The sequence below is a fragment of the Schistocerca nitens genome, chromosome 6, assembly GCF_023898315.1.
Source record: "Schistocerca nitens isolate TAMUIC-IGC-003100 chromosome 6, iqSchNite1.1, whole genome shotgun sequence".
NCBI classification, from domain to species: domain Eukaryota; kingdom Metazoa; phylum Arthropoda; class Insecta; order Orthoptera; family Acrididae; genus Schistocerca; species Schistocerca nitens.
In genome coordinates this window covers 389,522,320-389,549,313 of record NC_064619.1, presented here as the reverse complement: position 1 = coordinate 389,549,313, position 26,994 = coordinate 389,522,320, and the positions used below count along the sequence as shown (strand labels likewise).

The 26,994-nt window shown below is 38.5% G+C and overlaps 1 protein-coding gene across 1 annotated transcript in view; it reads left to right on the top strand.

Annotated features, from left to right (window-relative positions):
* The window catches only part of LOC126262385 (ankyrin repeat family A protein 2-like), a 43,541-nt gene extending 17,013 nt beyond the window's left edge, over positions 1–26,528 (top strand). Inside the window, exons 4-5 of the mRNA XM_049958984.1 lie at positions 10,038–10,185; positions 26,198–26,528. Of these exons, the coding sequence (XP_049814941.1) occupies positions 10,038–10,185; positions 26,198–26,241 (192 nt within the window). The 3' untranslated portion in view covers positions 26,242–26,528. The remainder of the gene's footprint in view (positions 1–10,037; positions 10,186–26,197) is intronic.
* The last annotated feature ends 466 nt before the right edge of the window (positions 26,529–26,994 follow it).

Genomic DNA, 26,994 nt, shown 5'->3' with positions numbered 1-26,994 from the left:
AAATCTTTAAAATCAAAAACATCTGTTGGGTATGATGAAATATCAACAAAGTTAATTAAAGAATGCGATTCTGAGTTAAGTAACATATTAAGCTATCTGTGTAACCAATCGTTTATCATTGGAATATTTCCTGAATAGTTGAAATATGCTGAAGTTAAGCCATTGTTTAAGAAGGGAGATAAAGAAATAGCATCGAAATTCTGTCCAATTTCACTTTTGCCAGCATTGTCAAAAATTTTAGAAAAAGTAATGTACAATCGGCTTTATAACCACCTTATCTCAAATAACATACTGTCAAAGTCGCAGTTGGGATTTCTAAAGGGTTCTGATAATGAGAAGGCTATCTACACCTACAGTGAAAATGTGCTTAATTCATTAGACAAAAAATTGCAGGCAACTGGTATATTTTGCAATCTGTAAAAGGCATTTGACTGCGTAAATCACAATATCCTTTTAAGTAAATTAGAATATTATGGTGTAACAGGAAATGTTGCAAAATGTTTCAAATCTTATATCTCTGGCAGGAAACAAAGGGTGGTATTAGGAAACAGACTTGTATTAAGCTATCAGGCATCATCCATCTGGGAATTAATTACATGTGGGGTCCCACAAGGTTCCATTTTAGGGTCCTTACTTTTTCTTGTGTATATCAATGACCTTTCATGAGTAACATTATCAGATGCCAAGTTCGTTTTGTTTGCCAATGATACAAACATTGCAATAAATAGCAAATCAAGTGTAGTCTTGGAAAGATCGGCTAGTAAAATATTTGTGGACATTTATCACTGGTTCCTCGCCAATTCTTTGTCACTAAACTTTGAAAAAACACACTACATGCAGTTCAGAACTTCTTAGGGGTCTCCCACAAATATATGCCTAACATACGATGACAAGTAGATAGAAGAAGTGGACAGTGTTAAGTTCTTGGCATTACAGCTTGAAAATAAATTCAACTGGGAGGAGCACACCTCAGAACTGCTGAAGCGTCTTAACAAATCTCTGTTTGCAATGTGAATTGTGTCAGACGTAGGGGATATAAAAATGAAAAAGCTGTCATACTATGCTTACTTTCATTCCATAATGTCATATGGGATTATTTTTTGGGGTAATTCATCAAGCCAAGCTAAAGTTTTCCGGGCACAAAAACGTACAGTGTGGTGTGAACTCAAGAACATCCTGCAGAAGCCTGTTTAGGCAACTAGGGATACTAACTACTGCTTCCCAATATATTTATTCCTTAATGAAATTTTTCATTAAAATGTTTTGTTCAACATTACTATGTTATAAATAGCTTATGTGGGTACTTTCTTGTTTCATTCAAAAATTTCATTTAAAAGTTTAATTTACACCTCAGAATTGGGGGATCGAATAGTTTATACGAGCTCTTATTGTATTATTTTTTGTTCAGATTGCCTGAGGATGCACCGATAAGTGGTGCGAAACTGGTTGCAGTTTTAATAAAAATCATTCATACAGCCATTGCGGAATTTTCTTTGAAAAAAATGTCAAAGTTTGGCTGTGATTGCTCGCCCTACAAAATAACACGTTACAAAATGAAAGGGATTGGTGATCACAATATACTTTTGTTCTCTTGCCCCATAAAAACCACTCAAATTTTTTTGATTGTCCAGACTACTGCCAAACTTTCTAATGCTGATACATAGTAGGATGTTTCTGCATCAGGTAATGTGCGGCTAGCAAAATGAATTGCCTTTGTCAATATCTTACCATCTTCCTCTCTCATCTGGAACAGACATGCCCCCAGATCCTGTGAGGAGGCACTTGTGCACAGACAGAAATCCTCCATATCGGCGCGACTAAGTATATTTGCATTCACTAATGTCTCTCTAATATTATTGTAATCCAATTGGCACTTGTCAACCCAAAGCCATGGTTTGTTTTTGCATAATAAATTAAACAGGGCATCACTGTTTGTCAGTTATTTGGGTATGAACTTATGGAAGAATGATGCAAATCCTAAATAAGCTTTAAGTTGTTTCTTGTTCCTAGGTGCAGGACAATTGTGTGTCGCATCAAGTTTCTTAGGATCAGGCAGGATACCTTTTTCGGAGATGATGTGATCAAGAAATGTTACCTTCTCCCTGCCAAAATTAGACTTTTTAAAATTTGCTGTCACCCTGCAATCTGGGGGGGGGGGGGGCATTGTAAGACTTTCTCCATCAAACGAATGTGCTCTGAACAAGTGGGGGTGGTGATTAACAAGTCGCCAACATAGACCGTAACCTTGCTAAGTAGCTCTGGTGCTAATACTTTGTCTAATGCTGCAATGAATACATCTGTACTTACATTCAGACCAAATGCCAGGATGTAGAATTCAAAGCTTCTACCACGATGTACAATAGCTGTGTACTTTCTTCTTTCTGGATGGAGTTTGATTTGCCAGGAGGATGCTCAGGTCCAATATGGTAAAATACCAGGTATTACTGAACTTCAAAAGTTGTTCATCCAGGTTGTCAGGCCTGATTCGAACTGGTTCTAGGATCTTATTAAAGTCTCGAGCATCCACAACCAATCTTACTGGTTTACTTACAATAAAAATGGGTTTACAGTAAGGTGAAAAGGTAGGTTGAATGATCCCCAACTTAATCATTCAGTTGATTTCTTCTTGTACTGCCTGTCATTTTGTCCAAGGAATGGGATTTGATGATACACAAAAAGTTTCATGCGGATAAACGTCACATGTCTGCAGTGTGATTTCAGCTCTCTGAGACTGCAGATGTGTGTGCTAGTTGCATTTGCATGAGTGTGTGTGTATGTGTGCCTACTGCTGACAAAGACCTTAATGGCCGAAAGCTATAATTGTGTGAATCTTTTTGTTGTGCCTATGACGACTCAGCATCTCCGCTATACGGCGAGTAGCAACTTTCCTTCTCTGGTATAGTTACACTCCATCCTGGATTTTCCATGGGTGAAATTAAGGAAGAGGTGCAAACCAGACAGAGGAAGGTATCCAGTCAATATCACTCATCAGACAGATGTACCGAAGAAGGTTAAATGTGTTGGTTGGTTTTTTTTTTTTTTTTTGAAGTGTCAGAAGAAGTTCACTGAGAAACATGTTGGGCACACACATAGGCCAAAGTCAGTAAACTGGAACATTACTAGTAAGAAAACAGCAGAAATCTTGGACCTGGGGATAAAAATCTGGATATTTTGGTGGTATTGGGAACCAGAGGCAACTCTAGACTCATCGTTTTCTGCAAGGACTGCACTGAGAAGATGTGGAGCTTGCTTGAGGACAAGGCATGCTGGAACACTTTAGCTGATTTCACCAAGAACATGGTGGCTCTTCATTAAAGCTCAGACTTGTCTAATAAGTTTATAGGAAAGTTACGTACTCAACTCATTTTGTCCACCAAGAAATTGTGAACTCCTCAGAGTTCACAAAGAAGGAGTAACATTATACCTCATTTGTGTTGCTTGACTGTTCTGTTGGTTCTTGGTAGAATATTTTATGTAAGCAGCAGTCAAGTGAAAATGAGACAAAGGGGGGGGGGGGGGGGAAGAAAAAAAAAAAAAAAACCTCGTCAGATGTGAGTAGGAGTCGCGCCGAGGGTTCTGTAAAAACTTGGCTCTATATTCTGAGAATTGAAGATAGTGCCAATTTTTGCTTATTATTGACATTGATACCAGCAAGATATCAGTCCCAGGGATTCCAAGACTTTCGAGAATGATTTAGTTTCAAGTTTGAAGTCTGATAACAAATGACAAAAGAAGTATTTTTTCAGTATGATATAATTACGAATTAACAGTTTTGGATTTTGCCCTTTACTTATACTGTGAAATCTTGCTTCTTGCCGATTTTCATGATTCTAGGTCAACTGGAAGTATGCTATAGGTTTTGATGAGTGAGTCTTCGAGTATCAAAATATGTGACAAATGGCCATATTTTTTGACTGAAGTAACTTAGAAGCTTCATTTTGTTGAGTGGATGGATGGACAGACAGACAGACAACCAACCAACCAACCAACAAAGTGATCCTCTAAGGATTCCATTTTTACAGATTGAGGCAAAGAACCCCAAAAAATAAGTAAACTGTTCATTATTTCGAAAGTAATCACCATAACTGTTAGAAAATATGGTTAATCCCTTCATGGAAAAATGTTTGCAGTTGCCTACGGAACCATGATTATACCCAGGTGTGCACTTCTTTGTTCAAAGCAAATTGACGACCACAAACGTCTTTCTTCAGGGCTTCAAAAATATGGAAATCACATGGGTAAAGATTTGGACTATTTGTAGGATGTGTAAGGGCTTTCTAGCAAAACGTCTGCAGCGTAGCAAAACAACGGTGGCGTTATGTGGATGGGTCCATATGCAAACATTTTTCCATGAAGGAATTGACTGTCTTGTCTCACAGTGGGACAGATGTATTAACAGTTATAACAATTACTTTTGAAATAATAAACTTTTTTCCCTCTGTGTCTTTTTTGTTTGACTGTCCTGTATTACATTATGAATGAAAAAAGACACAACATGGTGTCATATTCTACAGTATTGTAGAGAATTACACCAGTGTCTTGTTTTTTCCTCCTTAACTATGCCTTATTGTCAGTGACAGCGGGTTCCCCTGCCTACTCATTCGCTAAGCTCCTCGAGAATATGATTAGTCCCTGTGTAGACAAATTCTCATATTATATACCCAACTAAGTGGATTTTGTACAACGGCCAAACACCTACAGACTTGAGGAGTTTGACATTCTCGTAGTGTTAATATCTATCTCTTTACTACCCTAGTATGACTCTTTGAAATTGTTGGCCCAAAGTTTGCCCTGGAGACCAGTAACTTTTTCAGACATGTGTTTAACTCTGCTTACTTCCTCTTTGATGGAGTGTACTATGAGCAGATGGAAGGAATTGAGATGAGCAGCCCACCCCTTCTGGTTGTGGTCAACTTGTATGTGGAGCACTTACGAGATGAAGCACTGGAATCTGCTTTCCTGAAAACCATCCACTTCTTCTGATGATACCTTCATAAAAGACTATGTCTACATCTATATCTTTACTCTGCAAACCACCGCAAGGGTTTCCTCCTTTGCCATTCACAAATGAACTGTGGGAAGAATGATTGTTTGAATGCCTCTGTGCGTGCAGTAACTGTTCTGATCTTGTCCTCACAATTGCTGTGTGAGCAATACGTAGGGGGTTGTAGTATATCCTAGAGTATTCATTAAAAACTTGTTCTTGAAACTTTGTTATTAGGCATTCTTGGGATATTTTACATCTGTCTTCAAGAGTCTGCCATTCCAGTCCCTTCAGTACCGCTGTGGCACTCTCCAACACATTAAACAAACCTGTGAACATTTGTGCTGCCCTTCTCTTTATATTTTAATTATCCCGTTAGTCCTATCTGGTACAGGTCCCAGGCATTTGAGCAATATTCTAGGATGGGTCACACAAGTGATTTGTAAGCAATCTCTTTTGTAGACTGACCACGCTTCCCCAGTATTCTGCCAATAAACTGAAGTCTACCACCTGCTTTACCCATGACTGAACCTATGTGATCATTCCATTTCATATTTCTACAGATTGTTACACCTAGGTACTTGTATGAGTTGGCCAATTCCAACAGTGACTCATTGATATAATTTTCATTTTGTGACATACAGAATTTTACATTTCTGAACATTTAAAGCAAGTTGCCAGTCTCTGCACCATGTTGAAATCTTATCAAGATCTGACTGTATATTTATGCAGCATCTGTCAGATAGTACTTTATTATAGATAACTGCATCATCTGCAAAAAGCCTGATTTTACTATTACTATAGTCTGCAAGGTTATTAATATGCAACATGAACAGCAAGGGTTCCAACGCACTTCCTTGGGGCACACCCAAAGTTCCTTCTCCATCTGATGATGACTCTCCATCCAAGATAGCATGCTACATCCTCCCTATCAAAAGGTCCTCAATCCAGTCACAAATTTCATTTGATTTCCATATGATCATACTTTTGTCAATAAGCATAGGTGTGGTACTGACTCAAATGCTGCATCTACCTGTTTGACCATGACACAGAGCTTTCAGTATGTCACGTGAGAAAAGGGCGAGTTGGGTTTCACAAGATCGATGTTTTCATTAACCGTGCTCTTCGGCATTGAGGAGCCCAATCTGTTCAAAGAGTTGAGTTGTATAGCTCTAGGCAGTCCTCAGCTCTTTCCACCTGAAAATTGAATTGCTGATGGAGATCAAAGTGGATGGTGAGCTGCCCTCTCTGACCTCAAGACTTTCAGCCATGAACTAAAATATCTGAAGACAGTCTTAAAGAAAATCAGTTACACTAAGGGCAGATTCGCAGGTTTAAAATTCACAATGATCTACAATTACAGCACTATGCCCCAAGATAACGGAAGAGCAGGAAGTCAGTCTTGCTATTGCATTTGTGCCATACAGAGGGGCATTACTGTGGAAAATGGGACAGATTCTCCAGATACACCACATATTTTTTTGGTTTTTGGAGCCTCTTTTTCTGTGTATTATATCTCAGAAAAGTGGGAGTGTAATTAAGTTCATATGTTATATTAATTGTTCAAGCTTAGTTGTTAATTGTTTTATAGTTTTAGGGATGGTATTCATTAGTGAAAGTCATTTGTGGTTTGCGTTGCATGATTTATTATCTATTGAAGATGGTGATATTTTGTTTGTGCGACAAGGCTATTTATTGGAAGCATGTAGGTCTAGTGGACATGGCAATACATTAAATGGGGGTTAATGAAAATGGCGACACAGTGAGGGGGTCACTTGAATCATATTTGCTACTGAAACCATATAGGGCCAGTGGAAACTGTGGTACTTTAAGTGGAGGTTTGCTTGGGTCATATTGTTTACTGGACCTGTAAAGAATTATGAGAGATAGTGAGCAGTTGGTGATTGGAAGAGGGAATGGTGGTGGCTTGGCTCATATTGTATGTTTAGTATGGTGAACCATATAAAATTATTTGTTGATTCATGCAAAATAATTTTTCAGGTGTGTGTGTGTGTGTGTGTGTGTGTGTGTGTGTGTGTGTGTGTGTGTGTCGTCATCCATTAGATGATTCTTCAGACCCATTTGTCTACCATCACACAACATCTCCCTGGTGGTAAATATGAATTGCTGACATTGTGCCAGTTGATAAAATCTCATACAATTTTCATGTTATTTTTTTTTCCAGACGGTGTTAACAAACTGAAAATGAAAATGCAGTTTACTAAAATACTCGATGTTCTGAGGTTGTGGTTGAATGGAAAGTGATACCTGAGTTTGCTGTTATCATCATCTTCTTCTTCTTATTTTGTAAATGCTAAAACCACCTCACATGAAGTAAGATTCATTGAAAGCGTACTTGCAGGTTTGTGTGATGGCTCCCAAGCAGGTAGTTTCACATGTTTTAGTGTGGCAGTCCGGCGTTATTTCCCTAGTAGGGTAAACTGATGGCTATGTACACCGGCCAGTCAGGAGGCCTGTTGGCATCTGATGTCACAACCTGGAAAGAGTGCTTCACTGAAGGCACAACAATGTTACGGATGCAGGTATGAAGGCACAGCCATGCTAGGGAGGCTTTCAGGTACAACATAGCCTCAGAGTGTGTTTTAGTTATTGCAGATGTCTGCACAGTAGAGCAAAGAATGTGTTATTACTTTTATTGGTGCATATAGGAATGATTCAGTCATATATTTGGAGAAAACTCCCAGTTACAGTAAAAAACATCGTTCTTGAAGCAGACCTTTTGCAATGGTACACCTTGCAGCAGATCTTAACCCTGTGACTGCTTCAGCATGTGAGCTAGCTGTCCTCACTCTCTGCTAGATGACAGTCAAATGCGCCATCTAGCAAACTTATGGCAAATCTTATTGTGAGACTATCTTTAGGCATTTTCCAGAGTATGTCTTATTGCTAGAGATTATTCGCATTCATATAAGTGAAAGTTGGTATATTCTGCAACTACAAAGTTCACTGCTTATCACAAAAGCAGACACCAAAGCCCACAGATTTTTCTAACAGGAGTTGCCACATTGTTTCCTCTTATTCAAGTTAATTTGAACGGGGTAGATACAACTAAATAAAAAAAATCTAGATATTGGATAGCAATGCAGATAATCTCCATTGTTGTGCTGGTTAAAATGGAGGTAGATGACGTTCACTTTTCCACCTTTGATCGTTGCAAATTATGTTATTTGTGTTATTGAACACTGAAATGTCAAGGATGCTTGAATATTACATATTTGCATTATGATTTTCTTGTTGTGGCATTGATGGAAAAAGAATAGATAAAATATTAGTCACCACATAAAAGAGCACATTGATTGGTTAGGACTGCTGTGGATGGAGCAGAAAGGGTACCAGGTGGTTAGCTGAACCAGCCTCTACTGATGTAAGTTGTGGTAGTGAAGAAGTGTGTATGTGCCAGTCAGTTGTACAGAATTAGCGCAGCAAGATGGGCTGATGTGGCAGAATGGCAGAAGGAGGTATCATGTTTGGACATACCCATGACCACACTATGAGTAAAGGTGCTCAATTTGTTCGTGTAGCAGCATGGACTGTCCAATGTGTCTGGAAGGAATGGTGTATCAAACTTAGTCATGTAAGACAGCATAAGGAAGTGCTCATAAAAAGATCGTAATTGATGGGGAACAGAGACAACTGTCACACCTTATCAATGACAATCAGTTTCAAACCCAACACAGGAATTGTTGCTGTCAGTGAATGCAGATCAATCTCAACCAGTTTTGGAGTGAACATTTGGAAGGGAACTGCATGCAATGTGTATGCTGTGACACTTAACCACAGTGACATTTAAATCTGCACTTCTTCAGTGAGCTGAATGACAGAGAAACTTGACAGTAGTTGAGTGGAGGGTTTTATTGTGGTCTGATGAGTTGCAGTTTTGGCTCTTTACAAATAAAGTGAGGTATAGTGTGCACTGATGAGTCATTGAGCCATGAAATCTGTATTGTGTGGCAGTTTAGTTCAGGCTGGAGCTGGTGCTCTGATATTCTGAGGGTGTTTTTCATATCATGACTCGAGCCAACTCATTCAGGTTACTGTGAAGATGAGTCTGGATGTTTATTTCAGCATTCTTGATGACTAAATGTTGCCCTTTCTTCTATATCTGTATGCTGAGTGGGTTGTGGACACACTTGTTTTTCAAGCTGACAACAGCCATATTCACACTGTTACAAGCATTCTCTCCTCATTTCACAAACGTTTGGGCTCCATATTACACTTTGATTAACTGAAATGCTTGCGACTATTTGGAACAGTGCATGGAAAAATGCAGTCAAGGCAACCAAGATTTGGTAGCTCTAAACTCTAAAGGATCTGTTCATCAATAAATGGGTTCATCTGGATATGGTATACCTAAATAAATGTGTTGACACTCTCTCTCATGGAACTGATGCCATTGTCAAGGCTGGAACTTAACATTATCCGGTATTGGCATGGTGTGTTCTGGGAATGGCTAATATTTTGTCTCTTGTGTTTATATTATTGAAATGTACCATACTGCCATTGAGAATTACCTGAAGAGGGATACTGAGTATAATGCATCATCCAAATATTGAGATGTCAACAATGCTTTATTGTTCTCACTCCACTGCATACTACAGGTGCATATGATAATCATATTAGCACGTCGCCTCACAGCCAAATTTTTTGTGTTGCAATAATTTCTAGTTGACACTATTTCAGTAACTTCTGTGTCTTGTTGATCAGTTGGAACTGTATTTAGTATTGATGACTTCGTAGAATATAGAGTTGGATTTGTGTTTCATTGTTGTTGCTGTTGACAAGGTGTTCGGGGGAAGCAGGCTGACAGTTTCTTTTTTAGGTATAGGAAAAGAGTGACAGTACAGCCACAACTGTATATTTGACTGCAAATTTCTGTTTTGTTTTTAAACTGTGGGAAAATTATTGATATGACTCATATTTATTGTCAGTGATATACTTATGGATGTATTACTCAATTTTTGTTTTTATTTGGTATTCATGTAAGGTGAGTAATCAATACTTGATATATTGTTATTTAATTATGTTTGAGCAGGTTGGAAATACTGCCCTGATATATGCAGCTCATGGCGATCATCCTCATTGCACAAATGAACTTCTTATAAGGGGTGCTGATCTCACTATCATGAATCTGAATGACGATACAGCATATGGCGTTGCAGTTTCTGAAGGCAGCAAGCTTGGTAGGTATAAAATTTGAGATGCTTCACACAGTTTATTACTGTTTTGAGTGGGCACCTAACAACACAAACACTGGTGCTAGTCTCACAGTCATAATGTTCACATCTTGTACGTATGTCCTTTGCAACATCAACTTTCATGGGTTGGATGGTAGTCTGAAGTATATTTTCATGTCTGACATTTCATTTCTTTCTACAGAAGGTATTCTCAGAAGGTAAGGAGATATATTGATTTTCCACTGCAAGCTCGCTCAGCTATCCAAAACTGCCCAACTGTTTATTTGTAACCATATAACAGTTGTGTCATAAATCATCCGAATGTTGCCAGAGATCAAAGTCTCTCACCGGAACGTGTTATGGAACTTGTATGGCAAAAGAGTTGTTATCTTTTAGCACTAAGGGCCACAACTTGTCTCATTCCTGCCCTCCTGCTTGTCTATTAAAGTTGTTACTGTGTTTTGGATTTCTGTCGCTTCTCTTTACATCCTGTTGTAACAATCAATAGCATTTGATAAATCTTTAGTATTGGAGAATCAAAATTGGTGGCCCCCTACTCCCAGTATAAGATCTGTCATAATTCATCTTTGTTGTCTCTGTGACAGTTGCTCTTTGTTCTTTAAACTGGTTGTTGTTATTTCTGTCAGTAGCTCCTGTGTACACTTCAATGCACATGTGGATGTGCTGTTGCAGGTGTGGGGCGTAAGTCCTTTGCAGGATTCAAATTTTGATGCACTTTTGGATGGCCTAGAAGAAATCCACTTCTTGGTTGCAGTATGTTGCTGACTCCCTGTTGTACGAAAAGGAACTCTCAGACTTTCTAAATTTTCAGAAAGGTATTAATGTAATGATGGCTGGGTGTGAAGGTGTATAATCTTCAGCATAGCAAGGTTATGTTAATGTTAGATATGTTTCGTCACACAAGGGATCTCAAGTCGAAGCTTCCCTCTGGAATACACAACCAAAGAATGGAAAAAGGCTCCTGATTTTTTTCTGTTTGTCATCTTTAACAAAAGGAACAGAGTATAATTGAAAGCCACTACAGTATACCAAATTATTTCTTTAATATGTTTAAGATACATTTCCACAACTTTCATAAGTTAAATGCTTAACTTTTTGCGTAATTTCTTTTCTGTTGATGTGGGCAATACAGAAAATGAATTGTGACAAGGAAGTACATTGACAATTTTGGAACAAAGTTGCTTGTACAGGTCTCTATAAAGATTTTATCCAGTCTAAATATCTTCAAATTTGCTAAACAAGTTTGCATTTAGTTAAAGTATTCTGCTTTGCTAGCCTCGGCTGTTATACTTCATTTCCACTTTCATTTGGTTTGCTTGACTGCCTTTCTGATGTAGATAATTTACAAGTTCCATACTGTTTATAAGCATTGTTTCTTCTCACTTAGTGACGAATTTTATCAATTTAGTGTACTTGACGTATTTCAGTCGACCTTTTAGCCTGTGATTTTAAACTGATACAAGATTATGTGATTAACTTTCACTGTTTTATATAAGCTAAGCAATAACTTGCTGATCAAACAAGAGTTCCCAATCTGAAGTAATAACAAGAAAATTTAGTCACGCTCCTTCTATCCAAACTTTCAATGCTAACAATGTCACACTTTGATGTTTCCTTACTCACCTTTCAGTTTACAGCTCTCTACTCTTCATGTGTTTCTATTTTACATATTGATTCAAATACGCACTATACTTTGAAATTCTTGAATTAGCCTTTGGCAAAAGCTACTCAGGTTTGTTACTGTTACAGTAGTCAGGTTTGTTACTGTTACAGTAGAATATTACAAATAAGATAATCCAAAAGTCAATACTCTATAAGTATATAATAGTTATAAAACGGCTGAAAAAATGGGGAAGCTTATCAGAAAATCCAGCCGAAGCAGAAATCAACAAATTTCCAAATCCTCAAACACTGCGGGTCCCAAGAAGGAGTTTGCAATTTTGAAAATTTGTACAGACATATTCATATGATTTAGACTTGCTCTTGGTGTCATCTTGAAGGAAAATAGATCAAGTTTTGAGTCACGTGGTATGCTAGTACAGAGTTATGCCACCTCAAATGCTAGCAGTAGTTGCAGGGAAGATGGCTGCATTTACTGGTCCCAATTATGCTCACTGTGTATTTTGTTTTGAAGAGTCAAAGTTTACTGTGATATGCTGGAAAAATTTTTAATGTCCCAGATTGATATTGATGATCAAGAATGCAGATATTGCACCGCAACACTACCTCTCTGACATCTGGAATTTCCTAAATGTCTGCTTTCCAGGTAAGTGGATGGACCAAGATGTGCTAATTGTGTGGCCCACACATTCATTGGAGACTTTACACCCCTTGACTTTTTCTTTTGGGGATTCATTTAGGATACCATGTTTGTTCCACCCTTATCAGTTTGCGTACCAGAGCTCAGAGCTAGACTCTACCTTGCAGTTGTACAAGTCACACCTGACATACTGCTGTGAGTTTGGCAAGAAATTAACTTCCGATGGGGTGTGTGCCACATAACCATTGGAAGTTATGGTGTAAGGTAAAAAAAAAAACTTGTATTTTGCTATAAAATGATTCCAAGACCATGTCTGTAAGTTAAGTGAATAAATCAATACGAGTTTTCAGGTCCCAAGTTCGTGTCTCGGTCCGGCACACAGTTTTAATCTGCCAAGAAGTTTCATGAATTGTCAAAATTGTAAAGCCCCTTTTCATACAACATTTATTTAGATTGCTATCTTAAGCTGCACTAACACATACAACACAAATCTTGAAGTTCACAACAGGTTATTGTCATTTCTTTGACTCTATATCACATTTTTAATCTTGTGATGGTTTATGTGGTGCATGTAGATTCTTGGTGAATTTCATTGTTCCTTTGGTGATGTGGTAGGTGCTTAACCATCACTGGGTTTTTGTCTTGTGCTCTGCCCATTGTGTGAGGACATAATATATAAATCAGCAAAGATACTGGTATTAGCCACTGGCATTAGCCACTGGATTTTGTACAAGTTCCAGAACTGTAGCTACCATTTGTATATGCTCTGACCTGCTTCATTTTCTTGTTTTTTTATTTTTATTTTTTTTATTTCTGTAGTTGACCAATCCAAGAGTGTGCAATTCTGAACATTGCAACATGTTCTTTTTATCTTATAAGCAAGCTCCTTGCCAGGCTATGAAGGCCCAAGGATGTCTACTGGTGCCTTGTCTGCCTTGCGGCGTCATGTGGATGCCGAATGGAGGGGCACGTGATCAGTACACCACTCTCCCAGCTGTTTCACAGACTTTCCAAACTGTGGAGCCACTACTAGTCAGTCAAGAAGCTCCTCAGCTGGCATCACATGGCTGAGTGGCCCCCTACCAGTCCTCCCATCGAGGAAAAATCTGTGGCAGTACTGGGAATCAAACTTGGGTCCTCCACATGGGAACTGTCTGTGCTAACCACTCAGCTAAGGAGGCAGACCTTTTTATCTTATCCTTACTTTAAAAGATTTAATGTAGTTTTTGACTTTATTGTAGTATACAAATGTGAATAACTCTGTCTGTTTCTGTTTGAAGTGCAACTTGGTACAGTACTGTTGTCACTGGCAGGAAGAGAATCAAGGAACATTGGGATTTAACATTGTGTACATTGTAAGGACAAGAGAGGAGGAGCAAAGCTAGATTCGGAGGAGGGTGAGAAAGGAAACTGGCCATGTCCTTATCAAAGGAACCATAAAAAATTGCTGTAAGGAATGTAAGGAAATCATGGAAATCTTAAATGTGTTTGCTAAGACAGACACTTGAACTTCAATCTTTCCAAGTGAGAGTCAAGTGTCTTAAACATTCTACCACTCACTTGATTTATTACCAGGCACACAATTTTTTGGTTCAGGCTTTGGGCAAGTACCAGTAAAAGATCCACCTAGCAGCTCCTGGAACAAGAATAACCAGATTGTGACCACATTGATCAAAGTTTAGAAACACAGATGTTGGCAGAAGAATCAAAAAGATCTATGTGGTCTGTTGGGAACTCGGATATTATCTGTTGTATTCCATTATGTGCTTAGCTGTACGATGTCATTTATTGCTACTGTATACAGTGTGTCTGTGATAATTCATTCAACTGATACTTCAGTCATAGTGTCACCAGTTCAAAAATTTCACAAAACTTTCAGTTAATTTGTTATAGCTCACATGGGATCTTGCAGAATTACCCTTCCATTAGTAATGTATGTTCCGCAAATGACAGGACTGGAGTAAGTTACACACTGGGTCTAAAGAATCATCAGGTAAAGTGACATGATTAGAGATTTGTTGATCTAGAAAGTTTTTTAACAAGGTTTGGTGGCCAACAGATAATTACCCTGTTCCAAGTCCATTGGGAGGGGGGGTGGGGAGAAGAAGAAGAAGATAATTCTTGATCTCTTTAAGAGCATTATTCTAAAGTCATATCATTGAAATAAAGGCTAGTTCATAATAGGTTCTAATTCAAAATGACATATAATTTTATGGACCCATGTATGGTGTAAACAGTAATGGTCTAGGGTAGGATAACTTTGGGATGCAGTAGCATATAAAAGGTGGATAGTGTACTTATTTGGGGAGTTTACTTCATAACTGTTGTGTGTGTTCCACAAAGTTCAAAACTGTAAGATGGAGAATGCTAATGTGGAAGGATTGAAATTCATAAAATGAAGATATTGCTGCTTGCTGGCAGTCACAATATCTGAAGAAATTTGACATAGACCACCAGGCAGGGCAAAGTAAATCAAGGAAAATGGTAAGTTATTTAGTACAATCCCTAGTTAAATTTCACAGGTGTTTAAAACATGGGTCGAGGGTTTGAGACCACAAGGGACACAAAGAAGGACAATGATATTGTGTAAACTGATTATCAGAAAATGTTGCTTTGGAAAGAGAGAATGTTCCTAATTTTGGGATACAGAAAGACACAATCAGAGTCATAGTGGAGAAGGTGATTTAGTTACACACTTCGGTCCCCATACTATCGCCTCACTCCTTGTTACATTTCTAATCCATCTTATCACACCCATGACAACCTTCCTCTATCACTTTTTTATGCTCAGTTTTCCACCCTCCCTTTTTCTATCATCATACCTTCTACCAGTTCTCTAACTACACAGTATACAGTGTGAAATGTATTGGCCCCATTTTGTTAGAATATTCCACCACTTGAAAAAGATGCATTATGAAATGAAATATGTATGGTGTCATTGTATGTTTGTTAATGTCTAACCAGAGTATGACAGTTTATTTCAATCACTCACCTTTTAATTGGATGTTGGCCACATTACAGCAGGTCTCACCTGAAATTGTTAAGTATGTAGGTGGTAAGGCGAGTTTTGAAAAACATACTGCAAGTGCAGAAATCCACTTGAGTGTGTTCTGAAAATCCTTTAATATCGTAACCAGTTGCAGTGAACGTTTGAAAACCATTAATAACATATGTCTAGCCAAATCTAATTCTTGATTATTTATTATTGGACAAGTAAATAGAGACTATTTTGTGACCTAGTACTGCAGTAAAGTTTATAACTACTGATATTGTACTATCAGTTAACACATTCCCACACAGGAGGCTCAGTTCAGTTTGCTAATGCTACTGAAGTTTCTCAATGATACAGCCACAAATACTTCTGTAACAAATGACCATGCATACATAAGCACTACCAGCGAAAGCACTTTTTGCTTACTAGTGCATACAGCACACTTCTATAAGATATTTCCACCCAGTTCTTCACAACACTCAAGCCACGTTACACCAAACCTTATGATGTCAACAGAATTATTATGACATTCCATGTAACATGATTTAGATTCTGATGCTTCACTATCTTGCCATGAACACAGGTCCAACACATACTGCCTGCCTCACACCATTGCTGGCAGCACAGCCCGTCTCCAGTGACAATGTCTCAGTCCAGACTACTAGTGCCAGCATTCTAGTTAAATGTTCAAATATTCAGCAATGTAGGACAACAGTAAGCTCACACTGGTTTGAGAGCATGAGGGGTGCAAAGATGAACAATGATATTGGTAGGTTGATTAAAAATCAGAAAATGTCATATTGAGACAGGAGAATTTTCCCATTTTGGGATACAGAAAGAAGTAATAAAAACCCTGGTGGATAATTTGATTTAATTATTGCACCCTTGTGTCCTAATACTATTCTCACATTACCCCTGTTATGTTTGTACACCATCTTGCCTCACCAACAGTAACTTTACTTTATATCTTTTACTAGACTCTATTTTCCACCTATTCTATATACTCTCCGTTTTTCTAGCAACATATCTTCTACAAGTTCACTGACTTTCACCAGCATGCAATGTTGTGTCCCTCTCAAAGCATGATATTTTTAACTTCATTAATATGAGGTGAGAAATTACAGAAAATGCTTCATGCCTAAGAATTTTATTTTAATTTGTTGACTCCTTGGTGTGTATAACGTTATCATGGAAAGTTTCATGAGCTATCAAAAATTTACTGCTGCAGAGGCCACCAAAGAAGCATACCCACAGTGCCAAAAGCATTCTACTTTGAGTAACACAGATAAGGGGAACGCTTTTCTTTGGTCTTCATTTAGCACTTCCACCAACATTCGCAGCAATTTTTATATTCCAATCTCTATCTTTCCCTTATAGTTTTAACCCTTTGCAATTTACTCCGGTACCGCAGAAGTTACTCATGTTATCCTATAATTCTGTTCTGTCTTCTTATCAGAGTTTCCACATGTTCCTCTCCTCGCTGATTCTCCTGGAAAGTCTTCATTTCTTACCTTAAAGGACCACCCAAATGTTCCGCATCTTTCCATACCACCACATGTCAAACACTTTGATCCTCTCTTATTTTTTGGTTTTCCCACAGTCCACGATTCACTTCCATACAATCCTGTGGTCCAAATGTACAGTCTCAGAAATTTATTCGTCAAGTTAAGGCTGAAGCCAGCCGCTGGTGGCTGAGTGGTTCTGGCGCTACAGTCTGGAACCGCGCGACCGCTACGGTTGCAGGTTCAAATCCTGCCTCGGGCATGGATGTGTGTGTTGTCCTTAGGTTAGTTAGGTTTCAGTAGTTCTAAGTTCTAGGGGACTTATGACCTCAGCAGTTGAGTCCCATAGTGCCCAGAGCCATTTGAACCATTTTTAAGGCTGAAGTTTGATATTAGTTGTCATCTTTTGGCCAGGAAAATTCTCTTTCTTGAGCTAGTTTGCTTTCTGTGTATGTTTTGCTTGGTCTGTCAAGTTTTGTTTTGTTTCCAAGTTAGGAGATTTCTTTCACTTAAAATACTTCATGGTGCCCAACTTTAATGTTAAGTTTATTGCTAACCTGATTTCTATTACTCCCCATTCTTTGGTTTACTTTCAATCAGTAGCATGTGCTCATTAGACTGTTCATCCCATTTAATGGCTCTTAAATTCTTCCTTACTTTCACTGGTGATAACAATTTCATCTTACTATTTTCACCCTGAATTTTAATTCAATTTCTGAAACTTTTTTGTTACCATCATTGCTCTCTTGATATATAGATTGAACAGTAGAGACAAAAGAGTGCATCCCTGTTTTGTACCTGTTCTAATATAAGCACATCATTCTTGATCTTCCATTCATATTCTTCCGTCCCGGTTTTTGTACATATTGTATGCTGTCCAGCTTCCCTATTTCTGCGATCTATTTTCATGAGAATATCAAACATCTTATACCATTTCACATTGTTGAATGTTTTTTCTGATTGAAAAATCCAATTAACATGTCTTGATTTTTCATAAGTCTTGCTTTCATTATCAAGCACATCAGAACTGTCCCTCTGTTGTGCTTACCTTTCTTTAAGCCATACTGTTTGCCCCTAACAGGTCCTCAATTTTTTCCCATTCTTATGCATGTTATTCTTGTCAGCAACTTTGATGCATGAGGCATTAAACTGATTGTGTGACAGCTCTTGTATTTATTTGCTCTTTCTATCTGTGGGATTATATTTTTCTGAAACTCTGTATGCATAGTCATAGGTTCTACAGACCAACCTAAATAGCATTTAGCTACCATTTTACCCAATGAATTTAGAAATTCCAAAAGAAATTTGTCTGTGCCTTTTACTTTATGTAATCGCAAGGCTTCCAAACCTCTGTTAAATTCTGACTCCGATAGTGGATCCCTTACATCTTTCATATTGATTTCCATTTCTTCTTCTATCACATTATCAGGCAGTTCCTCCCCCTTGTAGAGGCTTCAACATAGCCTTCCCACCTATCTGCTCTCTCCCCTACATTTAACAAGTAATTCCTCTTGCAGTTTTATAATGTTGACACCTTTTATTTTGATTCCATTGAAGGTATTGTGACATTTCAACATGCTAATAAGTCCTTCCAAAAATCATTTCTGTTTCACTCTCTTCACTTTTTTTTGCAGACTCTTCATCTTGGTTTCCCTGCCTGCCCTCTCTTTTTTTTATTTCATTGCTTAGTGTCTCATTCTGCTGTATTCCTGTCTTTTTCTGAACATTTTTGTATGTCCTCCTTTCATTAATCAGTTGAAGGATTTCTTCTGTTACCCAAAGTTTCTTGGCAGTTACCTTTCTTACACCTATATTTGGCTGTCTGATTTCTGTGACTACCTTATTTAGAGGTGTCCATTCTTTTTTTTGTGGTATTCATTATCTGAGTATTTACTGCTTTAGAGAATTTCACTCACTCATCATTCATCAGTACTTCAGTATCCAACTTCTTTCCACACTGATTCTTCTGAGTGATTCTTTTAAGCTTCAGTGTACTCTCCATCATTTGTAAATTCAGTACTAATGTGCTTGTCGGTACACCTTGCAATGCAATACCTGATATAGAATATGTCTGACCATCTGGAATCTTCCCTTGACTCCAGGCATTGTCCGCGTATACTTCCACCTCTTGTGATTTTCTAACAGTGTTTTGGCTATTACTAGGCGGAATTTATTGTGGAATTTATTGTGGAATTTAGTCTGTTTTTCTGTCTCATTTCCACTACTAAGCCCACGATCTACTGTAACTGTCTTATCTATTCTTCCTCCTACTGTAGGATTCCTGTCAGAAAACAATATGTAAACAAGTTAAGGAGAATGTTGAGAAAGTACACCTGTAAAATTACAGTCAGTATATGTTGCATAACTGCTTGTTCAACAACACTGTTTGTACTGGGCACTAATTAAGTAAAAATAAATCATAGAAAATAATAGATCCTGTCACCTTTTGAACCAAATAGAATAAAAGACTGCTAGAGGTGGATATCTCTTGGCAATTAACAGTTTTCAGTCTGGTGCCCTTTGTAATGTGCATGTCACAGAATCCCGGGCATTTTTGGCAAATCTTTAAGTACTTACCATTTCATTCTTATAATGTTATGTAGAAATATGGATGCATTTCTTCTTTAATTTAATTACAAATTTAGCACACGGGTTTTATTTTAAGATCAATGTAGATTGCTCGGAGGTGAAATTTGGAACGATAGTGTGAACCTGCATTTTCCACTGTCGGAATTGGTCGAGAGATTTTCTCTGAATTAATAACTTGCTCCCAAAAGTAAGGTCTCCTATTTTTTTATAAGTACATAGACCTGTTTATTTCTACAATGGTTTACATCAGTTCGCAGCTTGAACATTTAGCTATTTTTCGACATAATCACCATTTCTGTCAATGGATTTTTGTGGATGTTGTGGCAGTTTTTGTATGCCCATGTCATACCAGCTCGCCGCCATGCTGTTCAGAAAGTTATGAACCTCTTCTTTCACCTCGTTGTCGGAGCTGAATTGCTTTCTGGCCAAATCTTCTTTTAACCTAGGGAACAGGTAACAGTCACTGGGTGCCAAGTCAGGGCTATAGGGTGGGTGGGTGATTATGTTCCATTGGAACTGCTGCAGGAGAGCAACGGTAGGCCGAGCAAAGTGTGGGCGAGTGTTGTCATGGAGAATGTGTAAGCCCTTGCTCAACATTCCTCTTCTTTGGTTCTGAATTGCCCGTTTGAGTTTTTTCAGAGTCTCACAGTACCTGTCAGCATTAATTGTGGTCACAGCGATTCAGCTCCGACGATGAGGTGAAAGAAGATGTTCATAACTTTGTGAACAGCATGGCGGCGAGTTGGTATGACATGGGCATACAAAAACTGCCACAGCGTCTATGTCGAAAAATAGCTAAACATTCAAGCTGTAAACTGATGTAAACCATTGTAGAAATAAACAGGTCTCTGTACATTAAAAAAAAAAAAAAAAAAAGGAGACCTTACTTTTGGGATTACCCTCGCAGTAAATCTTCAAATAGTTTTTTGCACAAGAAAATCCAGTAATTAACACCAAGTATTCAAGGTCTGTATATCTCCATACCGAAATTAGTTAACTATCACAGTACAGATATTATGACAAGTAGATCGCTCGGAGGTGAAATTTGGAACGATAGTGTGAACCTGCATTTTCCACGGTCAGAATTGGTCGAGAGATTATCTCTGAATTAATAACTTGCTAAATTGTTGGACCTATCATCCAGACTCGTCAAACAACATAGCATAGTTGTGCCAAACGAAATGCGTAGCAAGTAAAGGTTTTGAGATTTCAGGTGGAGCAGATAACGATGAGGAATTTCTGTGAGATTACCACTGTGGTGGAATACATCTCTTGCTCTCCTGTGGCTATTAAAACAAAATATTTATATTATCCCGGTTTTACAGGAGAGTAAAGATAAAAGGAGATAAGGAACTAAGCTAAACCAATGAAAATGAATAACTAAACCAGTAATTAAAATAAAAACACACATAAAGAATGTTTGTTTATAATAATAAACAAATAAAGAATATTTTTAATTAACTAACTAATAATAATATATTAAAACATGGAATGTTTGCAGCATGCCTGCAAACTTAATCGTGTTCAGAATTGGTACTCAGACTGTTAAAGTACTCTGGAGATTCACTGAATAACTCAAAACCTTGGTTACGCTGGGAAGCTGTTTAATATGAACCACCCTCTTGGTGTATGCATATGCCATCGGGGCACTGACAGTAAGCTCAACATGCAGTCAGATGAAAAAGTGAAGAGTGAAGGAAAATAGACCTGTCTGTAATCAGTGTCCAAAAAGTAACCAAGTATCGCAAGGTCATCATGAATAAGTCCACTGGAGGGCATGTACTACACTTCAGTGAATTGGGAAAAGTGAGCTGAGGTGATCCACAGCAGGCTGTAAATCTGCTATTGTCATTTACTCATGAGACCTTGCATTGGCGGTTGTATCACTCTGTACAGCACATAATGACCTTGACCGATCAATATAGCCAGTGAGATGACAAGAGGATACTTTGAGGCAGGTTGCCAAACCTTGTATTTTTACATGTACTGGCTCTTAAGTGTTAAGGCTGTGTATTATGTTTTTGATAAGACAATTCTAAGGTATATTAATGTTGCAGCATAATGGTGACATTTGCCTTGTACTGTGCTGAATGCAATCTTAATCTGTATGTCAAATCTATCTCCACTGTTGTTGCAAATTCCTATATCTGTCATTATTGCTCTGTTTCCCATATATCTCAATCGTTCATATCACTGTTGATCGCTAAAACTGAGGAAACATTTCGTCCATTTTTAAGTGTGCTGAAATTATATTTTCTGTAATCAGCTAGTAAAAAAATTTAATTAGGAAGGATGTTGCATATTTCCATTCATAAACACATCCTTGTGGAACCACATTGCTAGATATCCTGCAATGTCTATGATGTGAGAACTGTGGGTATGACATCACTCGTAAAATAGTAGATCAATTACAGTGTTGTTAAGAGAAGAATCTGTGGACTTATTGTTATATGCATAGTGACTGGCAGTTCTTAAATGATGAAATATATTGAACTCTAAAATAACCGAAATTCAGGGATAGAAAAAATAAATAATAATGAGAAAAAGTAATCATTCGTGTATGGTGCCTAGACACAAATAACACCACAGAGGCTTAACCAGCTTCAAGCTACTGCTCTTTTTCTGGTGCAAGCAAACACACAAACAACTATATGGGCACCCAAACATTCCCACTTGTGACCATGGTAACATTGGTGCCACACCCATTGTCAGATGTTTGTGGGGTTATGTTTGTGAGATTGAGGGTTTACATTATAAAAAGAATAGTAGCTCAAAAGCTGATCTAGTGTCTGTGCTGTGAGATGTCTGTGCCTATGGGCCACATGTTGATCAACTGTATGTGAATGGAAATATGTTCCTGTGTTGTAACTGTGATTGAGATGACAGATCACTGGCACACACAAAACAACCACACACACACACACACACACACACACACACACACACACACACACACACATACAAAGGTGATTAATGGATTGTACTTTAAACCATTATGGTATTTCATTTGAAAGTTTTCATTTTAATAAAAAATTATTGTCCAAGGATGCAAATATTTTCCTTTTAATGGTGTACTTCAGCATGTAGAGCTAAGTTGTTGTTTCCATTTCTGCACATTATTTCAATGACCGGCAGAGATGATGTCTTCAGATGCCTCAAGTTGTCCTGTTAAGTGTACTCACTGCCTGGACTCCAACTGTGCAGTCCCACCTGATGTTTTTCCCAATGTATTCCTAACTCGGGTGTCTGGCCCAGTCATATCATATTATTTTGGCGAACAGACTTGTGGCCAACTTCAGGTGGTACCTAGTGACTGCTTCTGTGCTCCTGTCGGTGTCTTATATATGATGGCCATTACTTCCTCCATCACCCAGGCCAACTGCTATATGTGTGGCTGGTGGCAGTGATCGGGGTAGCAGTGCCTGGATCCCATTTCTGATCTCCAAGATCTGCACTATCACTGTTGGGTGTGGATGTCACTGTACAGGAATGCTTTTTTTCTGTAAGCTCTGTGTAGTGTTCCACACATGACTCAGTCACAGGTTGCTCACTATCTTTTTTAATGAGACCATCATGAACCCTAATTTAAATGGCCTGTTTAATCACACAATCCCAGAAAAGATGGAGACTGCCAAAGTGATTTGGTGTTGCTGTAATCCATAGAATGGCAAGTTTTCGTACCATGGTCAGCCACAGCTCATTTGGTGATATGGTGTAATTTGGTGTGACTTGTTTGTTCACAGCATTTCCCTTTTATTGTGCATACATTTTCTCCAATGGATTATTTGCTGCACTGGCAGGGGATTTGGCAGACCCCTGGTTTGGAAAGGTTTAGATCATCCTTCACTGAGCATAGTAGTGTCAGGGTTTTAAGGTGTGGATGAAATACACAGTTAACATTTTGTCAGCAGGATCTTGGAGCGACATAATATCAAACGTGTATGTTGCCCACCACCTAAAACCTGGATGCTATTGGGCTTAGTGAAGGGTGATTGAGGCCTTCACAAACCAGGTGTCTACCAAATTCCCTGCCACTGTGTCAAAGCATACAGTGGGAAAACTATACGCATGGTAGAAGAGAGATGCTGTGAATATAGATGCTATACCAAATTACACCTGCCCACCAAATCAGCCATGGCTAATCATAGTATAAAAACTGGTCATTCCATTGATTATGGCAACATCAACATACATGGGCAGTCTTCCTTCTTCTGAGATTGCGTTACTAGAGAGGCTACAGAAATTGAGTCTGAGATGGTCTAATTAATACAGATAGTGGCCTACAAATGAGTCATATGTGGAACCCTGCACTGAGCCTACAGAAAGAAAAGTGTTTCCGTGCAGTAAGGTCCACACCTGACAGCGATAGTGTGAGACTGGAGACCAGTGTTCAGAGCCTGGCACCATTATCCCCCCCCTCCCCCCCCCCCCCCACCACCACCACCACAACCACAACCTACAACAGCGGCCGCAGATATAGCAACAGGAGCAGAGTGATGGAAAGACTAAAGCTGACATATATAGGATGCCAACAGTAGCAAAGGAGCAGTCATTAGGGACCACCTGAAGTTGGCAATAAGTCTGTCTGCTAAAATATTGTGGAGTAATTAAGACATGACCCAGAAGTTCCACAAGTCAGACAGTCTATGTTGAATCTAGGCAGAGAGTATACATAACAGCATCTGAAGACGATGACTGGGATGATTGTCAAAATATTTTACAAAAATGGAAATAACAACTTGGCTGTATACTTCGAAGTACACCATTAATCAGTCAGGCTGAGAAAAATTTGGAAATGATATTTTCCTTTTGGTCTAAAAGTAATTTCTCATATATATATATATATATATATATATATATATATATATATATATATATATATATATATATATATGGGCAGTCTTCCTTCTTCTGGGATTGCGTTACTAGAGAGGCTACAGAAATTGAGTCTGAGATGGTCTAATTAATACAGATAGTGTGGATGGATATGTGTGTGTGTGTGTGAGTGTATACCTGTCCTTTTTTCCCCCTAAGGTAAGTCTTTCCGCTCCCGGGATTGGAATGACTCCTTACCCTCTCCCTTAAAACCCACATCCTTTCGTCTTTCCCTCTCCTTCCCTCTTTCCTGATGAGGCATCAGTTTGTTGCGAAAGCTTGAATTTTGTGTGTATGTTTGTGTTCGTTTGTGTGTCTGTCGACCTGCCAGCACTTTCATTTGGTAAGTCACATCATCTTTGTTTTTTATATATATATTACCATAATTATATAGTGTATAATTATACACTGAAGTGCCAAAGAAACTGGTATAGGCATGCGTATTCAATTACAGGGATATGTAAACAGACAGAATAGGGCACTGCAGTCAACAACACCTGTATAAGACAACAAGTGTAGGGCACAGTTGTTAAATCAGTTACTGCTGCTACAATGGCAGGTTATCAAGATTTAAGTGAACTTGTATGTGGGGTTATAGTCAGCAGTGAGTGATGGGACACAGCATCTCTGAGTTAGCAGTGAAATGGGGATTTTTCTGTACGACCATTTCATGAGTGTACTGTGAATATCAGGAACCTGGCAAAACATCAAATCTCTAGCATCGCTGCAGCCAGAAAAAGATCCTGCAGGAACGGGACCAATGACGACTGAAGAGAATTGTTCAGTTTGACAGAAGTGCAACCCTTCCACAAATTGCTGGGCCATTAACAAGTGTCAGTGTGCGAACCATTCAACAAAATATCATCAATATGGGCTTTCAGAGTTGAAGGCCCACTTGTGTACCCTTGATGACTCACAACACAAATCTTTACACCTTGTCTGGGTGTGTCAACAGCGACATTGGGCTGTTGATGACTAGAAACATTCTGTCTGGTCGGATGAGTCTCATTTCAAATTGTATCGAGCAGATGGACGTGTACGGGTATGAAGACATTGGGCTGTTGATGACTAGAAACATGCTGTCTGGTTGGACGAGTCTCATTTCAAATTGTATTGAGCAGATGGACATGTACGGGTATGAAGACAACCTTATGAATCCATGGACCCTGCTTGTTTAGCAAGGGAGTTTCAAAGCTGGTGGAGGCTCTGTAATGGTGTGGGGCGTGTTCAATTGGGGTGATTTGGGACTCCTAATACATCTAGATATGACTCTGACAGGTGACACGTATGTAAGCATTCTGACTAATGACCTACATCCATTCATGTCCATTGTGCTTTCCAACGGATGTGGGCAATTCCAGCAGGACAATGTGACACCCCACACATTCAGAATTGCTACAGAGTGACTCCAGGAACACTCTTCTGAATTTAAACACTTTTGCTGGCTGCCAAACTCCCCAGACATGAACTTTATTGAGCATATCTGGGATGCCTTGCAACTTGCTGTTCGGAAGAGATCTACACCTCCTTGTACTCATATGGATTTATGGACAGCCCTGCAGGATTCATGTGTCAGTTCCCTCCAGCACTACTTCAGACATTAGTTGAGTCCATGCCATGTATTGTAGTAATGCTCCTGCATGCTCGCGGGGACCCTACACGATAATAGGCAGATGTACCTGTTGCTTTGGCTCTTCAGTGTATATTCATTGGCTGTATTTGGAGCCTGAGGTAGTGTATACTATATTGTTTTTTTTAATTTATTTTCTTTGTCCACAGCACAGCAGGTGATTGAAAACCATATATTGACACTACTCAACTGAGTAGTCATGCTGTTGGGCCAGTGGGAAGCAGTTTCTGTGGTTTTTTAGTACAAATTATGTGTACAAAGTACCTTAGTGTGTTGAAAGCATATTTTTATGTTGTTTGAACTTTTAATTCTGTATAGTTTAATTATGTTGGCTATCATGTGAAGTAATATATCTTTCTAGACACCTGTAGAAGATACAGTGAAAGTACCTGTAACTTTCCATGAAACTGCTTGGAAAGCAAAGTTGTAAAAACATATGAAACTGTTGTTTTTCAATAAAATATCATTTATATCCTGTGATGATGACCTCTACATATCTTCTTGAATTGATGTATTTCTTATTGATTTCTGTCTCAGGGAATGTCTTCGTCATTAATAGTTCAGGTCATTGTTGACTATCAAAAATAACTTTTGTTTACACCCATGTACAACTGAAGTAGACACACCTACCTTGTAGTGTGAAGCACCCATTTTCACTCTGATGACAGTGGTGATGTCATGCCACGGAGTTCACAAGACACAAACATATTGATAATTCATCTTAATTTGTGACTCCACACACACCACTTGCAACTGAGGGTAGGGGATTAGAAATGCTTCCAAGAGTTGCATAACTTGCTCAGTGACATTACTGTTGTGCTCAGTAGCATGAAGGACCAGTGTTGTGAGCAGCCACATAATCACTCTCATATCATCTAATCATTCTGGCACAGTTTAGGAATGATAGGTATGGTGTGTTGTCTTTCTGGAGGTATGGGTCATCTGT